At 39.0% G+C, this 11,665-nt stretch overlaps 2 protein-coding genes across 13 annotated transcripts; one reads left to right on the top strand and one right to left on the bottom strand.

The window, feature by feature from the left end:
* Positions 1-2,259: 2,259 nt before the first annotated feature.
* On the top strand, positions 2,260-8,430 carry LOC107643395 (Acyl-CoA N-acyltransferases (NAT) superfamily protein). 12 transcript variants are annotated; one of them, XR_015883563.1, is made up of 6 exons: positions 2,260-3,491; positions 4,823-5,124; positions 5,261-5,373; positions 6,207-6,408; positions 6,581-6,683; positions 8,098-8,430. XR_015883563.1 is itself a non-coding variant. In XM_088488261.1 (3 exons), the coding sequence occupies exons 1-2, from the start codon at positions 2,815-2,817 to the stop codon at positions 5,079-5,081; spliced, it is 936 nt and encodes a 311-aa protein (XP_088344387.1). In that variant the 5' UTR covers positions 2,260-2,814; the 3' UTR covers positions 5,082-5,124; positions 8,098-8,430. The 12 variants fall into 12 exon arrangements, 1 of the variants encoding a protein (XP_088344387.1); XR_015883564.1 differs by having other exon boundaries at positions 2,264-3,491; positions 6,614-6,683; XR_015883560.1 differs by having other exon boundaries at positions 6,207-6,683.
* On the bottom strand, positions 5,694-9,081 carry LOC107643393 (putative serine/threonine-protein kinase PBL28). The gene is made up of 7 exons (XM_016347023.3): positions 8,744-9,081; positions 8,452-8,639; positions 8,079-8,277; positions 7,836-7,999; positions 7,635-7,739; positions 6,575-6,697; positions 5,694-6,388 (listed from the first exon to the last, which is right to left on the bottom strand). The coding sequence occupies exons 1-7, from the start codon at positions 8,811-8,813 to the stop codon at positions 6,152-6,154; spliced, it is 1,086 nt and encodes a 361-aa protein (XP_016202509.1). The 5' UTR covers positions 8,814-9,081; the 3' UTR covers positions 5,694-6,151.
* Between the last annotated feature and the right edge of the window lie 2,584 nt (positions 9,082-11,665).

Raw genomic sequence — 11,665 nt, 5'->3', positions numbered from 1 at the left:
CGACTTCATCTGTGCTCATATTGTCCTTTAAAGCCAACCGTGTTGTCACAGCTTCAGACTTTCCAAAGTCCCCTGCGTTGCCAGTCCCATCGTCCCCATGCTCACCATCCTCATTAGCGTGATTCCCTCTCCCTTGGCTTCACAGACATGCCTCACCACGGCTCATGAAGGCCTCGATCGCATAATTCTCCGCTCGGCTATCTCCTTCACAGTGTGCCCGTCTATTTCCCTTCAACATAGGCCCTCTATCTTCGTAATCTCTCCCTCGAGCTGCTGCGCTAGAAGCGTGACAACGTCTCCCTTCAGCTGCTGTGCTATGGTCGGGGCGTTTTTCTCCCTTAGTCCCACGATCCGCCTGACCCGGACGAGGATGGGTCGGCCCACCCATGTTTTCTGCCCCAACGCTACTATGGGTTGGTGTTGTTGAGAAAGCTGGGCCCATTTGCAAAGGCAATGCCTTATTGGTGTAGTATGTGACTTTGGCCCACTAGTTGAGGCCTGAACCGGTTTTTTTTTTCCTTATGGCTCCCTTTACGAGCCCACATACCCGATTATTAAACACCCCTGATATGGTTCTGTCTGAATCTTCTCCATCACTCATAATGGGCTTGTTTGGGTGAACTTCTAAGAAAAGATCTTTTTTTTAGTTATCTTTTTTTAAAAGATCTTATAAAAAAGTAAAAGTAATTTTATGTTTGGATATCTCATGCAAAAAGATCTTTTTATCTATCAATTATATTTGGGTATAACAATATAAAAGTACTTTTTTGTTTATTTATTACATGAAAAACATCTTTTTTTAAGGAAAAAGATCTTTTAAAAAAATATGTAAATTACAACTTCTCAAAAAAGATATTTTTTTTTTATTTTTCTAGTGCTTTTACTTTTACTATTAGAAATTTGCCAAACACGCTAAAAAATAAAAAGAATATCTTTTTTTTTATTTTTCTAGTGCTTTTACTTTTACTACTAAAAATTTGCCAAACATGCTAAAAAATAAAAAAGATCTTTTTTCATTGAAAAAAGATATTTTTTTATCAAAATAATGGCGCCCAAACAAGCACAATATCTCGTCCCATAAAATAAGCTTTTTCTTTAATACCATGATGATTTCGTTCAAACGTTACCATTTTCATATGATTTTTTTTTAATTGTCATAACTCCACTCATTTAAAATTTTTTGTGAAACTACCAATCTGCCCTTATCTTCTTCATCCTCCCTTGTTACCGTCATTGGCAGCTCCGCCTCCTGATCCTGATATTCTAGCAGGACTGTTTGCCTTGCCGACTTTACAACTGTTTCTGCACATTTACTTATTGCATCACTATTTCATTATTCGCTGCTAGTGTCGCCAGCCGCATAATTTTCAAACTTACGCCCTACACCATATGTCTCTCCTCCCACTTCTTTTACCAGTACCATCAAAATCACTGAGCCCTATTGTAATATGTATTCACTCATTGATCACGTCCATAGCACAGGTATCGATTTGCATGCGCCCAACACTAAATGAATTGCAAGATTTTGTCATTTTATCACACCCAACTACTTCACCCCATTGACCTCCTATCATCTTGAAAGTGCCTACTGACCAGACGTGCAATGGAATTCCAAAGCACTCTAGTCATACTCTTCTTGTTTCACTTCGCTTTGCCTCCTCCCATCTTCATACGCTGTGAAAGAATTGTAGAAGACTATTCATTTTAAAGGTGTAAGTCTCTTCAGCGTTTAACACACAATCAAAAGTCAGTGGAGTTTTGTACACACCCAGTTCTCGTACTTGAATGACTTGAGGCAAGTTTTTCGCAACCGTATCCTTCAGAGAATTAAAATCAATAGGCTTCGTCATTCCTCCCACTAGGCTCCTCTGTAGCCAGTCCAAATTCTCTTTTGCCACAGTAATCTCCATTGTTTTTGTCCACCCATTTCCATATAGATATTGATTTTTCTTCTCCTTTCTGGCCTCTATTGTATTCAGACGTGCGTCAATACGAGCTTTTTCACGTTGTAGCTGTTGAGTTATGTTGTTATGATTATTTTCTCTCCTCGAAGACCTATTCATGTCAGCCGCACCCGACTTCCTTCTGTACTTCGCTTCTCCCACAAAACTACTTTTTCTCTCAACCTCATTCAATTCATTTTCATTATTGCCTTCAAGATCCCTCTTTCGTAGTGTATCGTATGAACCCAAAAATATATATGTTATCACGTTATTATTTAGGTGACAAATATATGTTATTTATACGTCTCGTCCAATTGAACAACTAAAACAGTTTCCTCTTTGATATATCTTCAGACACGTTATCTACAAAAATAGAAAAAAAACTCATACTCCAAACATTGATACTCTTCTCAGTTCTAGATTTTTGGATCTTTGTCATATTCCCTAACTCTACTCCTGCCTGTGTTCCCATCCACGCTCCCTCTCTCTCATCTTGTTTGAGTCACTTTTTATCTTGATACCATTGGACTATTTCTATGAATTAAAATCCTTTCTTCTATTACAAAAAATTGAAAAGCTGCGTGGGAGTGGGAGAGGGTGTGATGAATGAGGCAAAGTGAGGAGTGAGGAGTGAGGAGGACCTTAAACTATTATTAGTGGCACCCATTTCATTCCTGCAACTGCTACTTATCCATATTTGCATCTTCTTCTTTTTCTTCTTCTTCTTCTTATTGCTGGGGACCACGACCATTGAAATCGATCCTCTATCGTTATTAGTAATTACTCCTTTCTCTTCTGTTCCTCTTCCACACAACCTACCTGCTGACTTACTTCCCACACACACTTACCAATAACACCGCCACCATCCACCATGGCCGCAACACTCTCCCTCTCCCTCTCTTTAGACCCCCAAACCCACCACCACCACCGATTCTTCTTCCCCAAACACCACACGCGCCATTTCGCATACTCACTCCCAAATTTCCACATTTACCCTTCACAATCCTTCAAAATCTCATCTTCCACCCCTTCCCATTCTCGCTCCTCAACAACATCACCACCACCACCGACGCCAATCTCCTCTCTGTACCTGGACGACCCCTTCCGCACAGGTCGCTTCCTCACCAACGACGAGCTCGACCGCCTCCGCTTCCTGGAATCCTTCGTCTACTCGGAGGACCTCAAATCCGGCTCCATGTGGGTCCGCGTGATGCGCCCCGACGAGACCGACACCACCGTCGCTCTCCTCGCCGAATCCTTCGCCGAGTCAATGATGCTGCCGCCGGGGTACGCTGGGCTGCTCAGGTTCCTCATCAAGAAGTACCTTCTGGAGAGGAGAACCCTCATGCCTCACATGGCCACGCTCCTTGGATTCTACAGAGAAAACGCTCCTAATCAGGGAGAACAACAAGAACAAGAAGTGAAATTCGCGGGAACTGTGGAGGTTTGCTTTGACCAGAGGGGTGCCAATACTTCCATGCCTTCGCCGCTTCCTCCGAGGAACTCGCCTTATATATGTAACATGGCGGTTCACAAGTCGCTTCGGAGGTATATATTAACACGAGTTCAATTTTAATGCATTGTCGATGCAGTAAAATTTATACTCTTGAATTTTTGGCGATTAGGCAATGAAATGAGGTATTGAATAGTGAAGTGAAGAGTTTAAGATTCTTAACTTGGATACTTGATTGGTTATTATTGCCTTTCTTAATTCAGTAATAAGTAAATTGACCTTTGCTTCATGTATCATGATGGTTGAGATTTGATTTATAGGTTCTGGATTACCTAGTTGACTTTCATATGATGCATTGTTATGGCTTAAAATCAATTTCTATGTTCTATGGATTTTGTTCACTGAGAAAAAACAATATCTGGTTGGTTAACTGAAAATAGCAGAAAATCTTATTTGCAGCATGTCAGGGTTTGAAGTTTGGAATTGCAGCTTTTGAGGTGTTTTACATTAATAGTCAGTGCAATTCCAAAATCACACAAGTAGCTGCTAATTTCAAAAGGGTAGTGATAATCTTCAACGCCCACATTTATCAAGTGTTTTTGAATTTTATCTAGCAACCTGGGTACTTACTGTTATGCAGTCCACCTGATATGCGTTGTTAGTGTTGTGTTTTTCATGAAGTGACTGCTGTAATTTCAAAATGCACTAGATTTTTGTTCCCACTGGAGCCTTTGTGGTTGATATGGTGTCGATATTGGGACATTTTTGGGTAGGAACCATTATCGTTATTTGTTAAGCTCAAAACTGTGTAGTGACTAGTGAATAGCAAGGTTTCAGTTGTTTTGACAGATATAGGGTGGACCATATATTTGATAACTGTCATACTGGTTTTATTGTACATTGCATAGTGCTTGCCTACTCAGTAAATGAGTGTTGAGTTGAAATTCATTGAAATAGACCTTAATATTTAACAAGGCAGAAATTTGATTCAGGTCATTTTGTGGAAGACATGGGTCTAGAAATAGTATTTAAATAGACTTAATTTGTCCGGAGAAGGGTTTGTCAATCTGCCGTTTATTTTCAAGTTATGTTTTGCAATGAACTATTTTACCAAATCTGTAAGCTGCACTGAGTTAATGAAAAGATCTTTGTGGTAACAATTGAGTTCATTTTATCCTCCCCTTTCCCAGTATATTTTGCTTGCGTGAAGTGTTATGTTCTCTTTTACATTTATTTATTTATTTTTACCTTAACCATTGTCACGAGTGTATACTTGCTATGCTGTGGTTCCTTTGACATCACACTTCTTAATTAATAAACAAAATATGAGGAACTGTCTGTGCAACTTCGTTTTCATGAATATAACTGTCTGTTTCCTTTTCCTTTCTTCCTCCTCCCCCCCCCCCCCTCTTTTTTTTTTCTCCAGGAGGGGCCTTGGGTGGCATCTGCTGAAGGCAAGTGAGGAACTAATTTCTCGGATGAGTTCTTCAAGAGAGGTTTACTTGCACTGCAGAATGATTGACGAAGCTCCATTTAGCATGTATGAAAAAGCAAATTATAAAGTTGTAAAAACAGATAGTATTTTAGTCCTGCTGATGTTGCAGAGACGAAAGCACCTGATGTGCAAGAAACTTCCTCTGTCGAATATGCCTTCAGAAACAGATCTCTCTGGTTCAGATGAGTAAAATATTAGACAGATGTATACACATGGTGCAAAATACTGTTGAGGTAAGGTTTCCAACTTGGCATTTTTTTAATAGTTTAAAAGCTCATATGTTTAAGTATAGCTTCCACATGATCGGATGCTCAAATATGTGCGATGGTTATGTCTCATATTTCTGTTTGTGATTATTTTTTCTTTCAGAAATGATAACAACATAATTTTGTGAATTTAACTGGAGATTGGAGATTAATGAGTGATTCAGGCATCCTTGTTTGTTTCTCTTGTCTGTAGGAAAGAGGTTGCTTGTGTCAAAGGTAATGTACAACAGTAAATTGACTTGTTCATAAAAAATATTTTCATGGCATTGTCGCATTGTTTGTAGTTCATTGCTGTGTAAAATTTCCAATATAATATCATATAGAAATAGTATTGATGACCTTTTACAGGTCAATGCTCCGAGCTGCAAATGTGAGCATATCCACTATGAAAAGTTAGAGAAAAATATGTTAAAACTTCATTACCGGTTCAAAAAATATTAATCAGTGTTCTCTAAAGTATTGGTTATTGTATGGTTTGACAGAAAAATGATTAAAAAATTGTTAAGCTAACAGTTTGACATAAAATATCAGGTTAGATAAAAATAAGATAATGTAGGAACACTAGGTATGCACACAAAATACAAATTATCTGAACTCTGGATTTTTCATGAGTATAATCAAACCACGGGTATGTGTCTTGGGTTTATAACTATAAATCAATCTCAATATTAGAACAATATGGCATATGGAATTTCTTGAACCATGCCAGCTGTGCCAAAACAAAACAATAACATTAGGTACTCATGACTTCGGAAAAGAAAGAAGAAAAAATGAAAATCTTCCATCAGCTTCGTCCACCATGGATTAACCAATTGAGTTCCTTATCTCCTATCAGATCATCCAAATTAGTTATATGCTGTACAAGAATGTGCAAAGCCTCCTGGTCATGTTACTCTGCCTTGTTTTTATGTGTGGATGGACAGCTTCTTATAGAGAGCTCTTATTTGTTATCAAGAAGAAATCATTGTAGTTCCATGTCTTACCCTTTTTTTTTCTAGATCAATCTCAAACTATGCATAACCATTCCCAAACCTTTTGAATTTGTATAGATAATCATTAGGAGTTCCTGTACACATTCTGCCATTGAAGGTCTCTCATTACTATCAGTTCGGACGCATCTTGATGCCAGATTGGCAAACATGACTATAGACTGAATAGTGTAAGAATTTCGGGCAATCTCTGGATCTATGACCTTACGCAGCTTCTTTCGATCATTCAGAATATGCCTCACCTGCATATGAATGTCTCATTGTAAGTCTAAAGTTCTGGAACTTGTTAACTATAATCTCTCGTGGTAAAAGAGAGAGGGTTTAAACAATCAAACTAGAAACATGTCATAATGGTGATATTCAGGGTTATGTTGCTTTGATATTTCTAATGATTATAGTCCCATGTGTGTTTATTTCCTACTTCCTACCTGTAGTACAAGGTTCTGATCATTGGGACCTTGGTTTAGATCAACTGCTCGGCGTCCAGTCAAAAGTTCCAGAAGAACAACACCAAAAGCATAAACATCACTTTGCAGAGTAAGTTTCCCAGTCTGATGTTGAAAGAAATTAAGGATGTTAGTTTGAGAACCACTTGTGAACACTCTAAAGATAATAGATGCAGGAAGAAATAAGGTTAAAAATTGCAAGCTAGCATTTTGAAGAGAGGTAAGTATACTCAGGGGTACCCGTCTAGGTTGCAACCACATGAATATAAATTTTCTTTAGTGAGAGGGGGAGGAGAGGGAAATGGCATAGGATTTGCCATTTCATGAGACCTATCTCAAACATCAACACTTGTGTTTCTGTAAATGTCACCTTCAGGCGACCTGCGTTGTTTTTTCAGCAGTTTGCATCTATTGGTGTCTACGCCTTTTTTTTATTATTGAATATATAAATTTCCTTGGAATTACTAGACCGTGGGTGGCTAGTCTTGAGAACTATATGTTACTGTGTTTAAGGTTCTCATATCTTGACTGCTTCACCTAACAAAGTAAGATATAGATGATGCTGCATGCCCTATAATTGTTTCTATGGCTGATGGTTGTTAAAATCAAATTACTTCATTATCTCATATTATAACATAAAATTCATTGAATTTTTTACTAACAACCTAATAAATGTTAAGCATCCATCTAAAGCCACTCAGGCACTGATCCTGTCCAGACTAGAATTTTAAAGTTAGGCTTATTTTTGCTGCATCAGCAAGTGTTGAATTTGCTGGCAGTTTGTGTTAGTGATTCTTAATATGGTGGCTATAACAAATACAATGGGTTATGATCCTGCTCTGCAGCATTTTTGGCATATTGATGTTTGAATGAGAAGTTGATAGCATGATATAGGCATACTTGCAAATGATTTGTTGAATTCGAGTATAGTAAAATCTGACTTCAAGACTGAATGACATAATATTTGAAAGAAACAGTATCTGAAGGTGTTGAAACTAGTGAAAAATCTTTCTTTTTCTTTTCTGTTGGCATGAATGCTTACCGATGTATACTCAGGATCAAAATAGCCAAAGGTTCCAAGAACTCTGGCCGTGACATGTGTCTCTTGACCTTCTGGCATTAACTTGGCAAGCCCAAAGTCAGATATCTACAAATAGGTTGTAGAATTTTTATTTTCTATACATAATTAGCATAAGAAAGGGAATATTACAAGTCAATGATGGGAGTTTATTTGGTATTATACCTTTGCATCAAAGTTAGCATCTAAGAGAATATTGGTTGATTTGAAATCTCTATGAACAATGGGAATTCCAACATCAGAACTTGAGTGGAGATAAGCAAGGCCTTTTGCAGCTCCTAGTGCCACTTTGAGTCTTAGGGGCCAATCCATTTTTCTTTCTCCAATTCCTAAAATTAGGCGTGCATTAATTGAATCCTGATTAAAGAAATTTTGGTAGGTGTATGGATTTGGGGGTGCATGACATACCATTCAAATGATCTTGCAGGTTTCCATTATGCATGTATTCATATACTAGGAATCTATGTTTTCCATCAGCACAGTAGCCTATCAAAGAAACAAGATTTGGGTGGTCGAGTCTGCTCAAGATGTCCACTTCAACTCGGAACTCACGTTCCCCCTCGGCTTCTTTAATTGCTGGCAGCGCCATCTTCTTGATTGCGACGACCTTGGAAGGAAGATGTTGTATTAGTATGTATATATTTGTATCTAAATTTCAAATTTTGAGCTATTTTGAAATAAGCATGTGTTTTCCTTCCTGTAAAATACAACTGATGTTATAAAATTTTGAGAATCATGATGAATTCTTGTGGAGAATAAACTTATATCCAGAGCTTGTTACCTCTCCCGACCGTAAAATGCCGCGGTACACTTTGCCGAATCCTCCTTTCCCTAGCAGATTGTCATCACTGAATGAACATGTTGCCTCTTCCATCTCCTTGAGAGTGAACACAGCTGATCCATGCAGTCTTTTCGCAGGTCGTGTTACTTGTTCTTCGAGTTGCCAGCACTCCGCAGGTCTATAAACCCCTGAATAGATTTTGTCTAGATGTTACAAGTTGGTTCCACAATTAAACATCACCCAATACAAGCTATTAAAGCATGAGAAGAAGAAAAAAGGAAGAGAAAAATACAAGGGTCAGTATGATCTTCGGACTTGCTTCGACGGCGCTTGTTCCAGGCCGAAACCAGACCAAATGGCATGGTTGGCTCTATCTATTTTGTTCTCTATTTGAGGATTGAAAATTTGAAATGTGACTAACCCTGACACCCTCAAAGTAGTGATAAGTTTGTTGAATAGAGCTTAAAGTAAAAAATCACTTTGGAAATAGTTGTGTGTGAGAGAGCTGTTATTCCCATATAAAAGTAATTTCCGCAGCATGAGAATCCATGGAGTACTTGCGGAGCAAGTGAAGTTAGATTAGAGGAACACTCAACAAGATATCTTCCAACAACATAATGAGAAAGATAGAGAGATGAGATGGCATGTGCTTTAAAGTAAAGAGAAAGCTGGATAAAAGAAAAAAAGAAAAGGAAGAAAAGTAGGTTGGGCTTGCTCACCTGTGGTTGGGGAAATGGTGGGGGTCATGGCATTGGGAGGTGCTTAGTTTGATGGTGAAATTCAAACTACACCCCCCACTTCTCCATGTTACATCAAATATCATTTTGTTTCCGTTTTTTTTTTTTCCGTTTTACTAATTTAAAATAGGTAGCGGTTGGGGTGACATTTTCATTTGTTATATTTATTGCAATAACTCTCTTTATACTTATTTCTTAATCTTTGTCTTGTATGGTGCAACCGTCAATGTTGGTATTAAAAGTCTATCATCATCAACTTTTGACGAAGAATTTCTTCAGGATTAATTATAATCCATGACATCAACTATGGGTCCCAAGAATCAACATCCTTTTATTTATTTACCATGAAGTATATTTTTGTAAAGAATATCCTTTTTTTTTTCACAATATTCCTGTATACCCCAAGTTTAATAGGTCAAAGATTAGTCATTTGCCAATCGAAATTTTTTTTTTTTTTTTGAAAAGAAAGAGCTCAACACAATACTGTGGAGCAGTCAATCAGAGCTAACAACCAAAATAAAGAAAAATAGTAACAACAAGATTCAAGTAAGAGTAGAACAATTTAAAATCCCCTTGTCATCTCCGGCATTGCCATCAACAACAAAAGGGGTCTACACCACTCCACTCGTTATGGCTCAACACAGTCATGTGAGTGATATCTTCAACACCTTTGTTCATGTTCTGAAATATCCTTCTATTTCTCTCCAGCCAGATGTTCCAAACAATCGCACAAAAGCATCTCAGTCGTTGTTCTTTATCCTCCCTCCTCCTTGGTCCCTCTGTCCAGCTCAGAAAATGTTCTCGCATTGACCCTGAAATAGACCATTGTTGTCCAAACATCGCTAACCAAGCACTCCACACCTGCCAAGTAAATTCACAGCATACAAACAAGTGGTGCACGTGCTCCGCATACTTATTACATAGAACACAGATGTTGTCGTCCTGGTTAATGATCCCCAAACGGCTTAACCGTTCTTTTGTATTCACCCTACCTAGCAGGACAAACCAAGCAAATAGTTCCACTCTAGGTGGAACTAACCCTTTCCAGATGGTTTTTGTAAAGCTGTAGCTTGTCACCTCCTCCGGTAGTATCGCCTCCTGCAAAACCTGAACAAATGAGTTAGTTGTATAAACTCCTTGTCTGTCATATTTCCATACTACCCTATCCTCTCTGTTAACAACTAGTTGCACAGGTCTCAATGTCTCATGTAATTGACCCAGTAGTTCCAACTCCCATTGAAAGAGCTCTCTCCTCCATTGGAAGTTCCAAATCCATTCTAACCCGTCCCAAAACCCACAGTCCCCTATAACAGATCCACATTGGTTTGAAACAGAGAATAACCTGGGGAATCGTTCTTTTAGAGGCCCACAAAGCAACCAAATATCTTCCCAAAAACGTGTACGGCGCCCATCCCCAACCTCCATAGACAAACCCGTAACCATCTTATCCCTTATTTGATCATTCGTTATATGTAGCTGGCAGATATCCTTCCACAGTCCCCCTCTAGTAGGTAGCACTTGAGTTGACAGCATCTCTTGAGGATTCAGATTATAGCAGGAACAAACCACCTTCTTCCACAGCGGGCAATCCTCCTTAGCAAACCACCACCACCACTTAAATAACATAGCTGTGTTCCGAACCATAGCATCCCCAACTCCCAACCCTCCTAGTTTTTTCGGGGTCTGCACCACTTCCCATTTGACTAATGCCATTCCATTACTACCATCCTCCTTACTCCACAAGAACCTTCTTTGTAGTGAAATCAATTTCTCAGCAACAGCTTTCGGCAGCTTGAACAAACTCAAATAATACACAGGCAGACTATTCAAGACTGATTTTATCAGAACCAACTTCCCAGCCTTATTCAGAAGTTTAGCTTTCCATAGACTGAGCTTCTCCTCTACTCTGTCTAATATAGGCTTCCAGGTCTTCACTAACCTCGGATTTGCACCTAAGGGAATACCTAGGTATTTAACTGGAAGGGTCTCACCTTTACACCCCAACAACTGGCACATATTCCTGATCCACTGTTCTTCACAGTTTATTGGAATCAAGCTCGACTTTTCAAAATTGATGCTGAGGCCTGACATCAACTCAAAGCATCTCAATAGCCGCTTGTAATTCTTGATAGTGTCCTCCTCCGGTGGGCAGAATAGAATCGTATCATCAGCAAACTGAAGGTGTGACAGCGCTACACTATCTCTGCCAATCAACAAAGGTGATATACGCCCACCCTTGACTGCCTCTCCCACCAACCGATGTAAAACATCCACAACCAGGACAAATAAGAATGGAGAAAGTGGGTCACCTTGTCTCAGACCTCTTTCCATCTTGAACGGCTTGGAAGGCGACCCATTTATCAATACCGACATAGATGCTGTGGAGACACACTCCATAACCCACGATCTCCATCTATGGCCAAACCCCATTTTTTGCAAAACTATGTCCACAAAACTCCACTTGACTCTATCATATG

This window comes from Arachis ipaensis, chromosome B5, assembly GCF_059453495.1.
Source record: "Arachis ipaensis isolate K30076 ecotype BB chromosome B5, ASM5945349v1, whole genome shotgun sequence".
NCBI lineage: Eukaryota > Viridiplantae > Streptophyta > Magnoliopsida > Fabales > Fabaceae > Arachis > Arachis ipaensis.
Note: the sequence above shows the minus strand (reverse complement) of the source record. Positions and strands in the feature narration are given on the sequence as shown.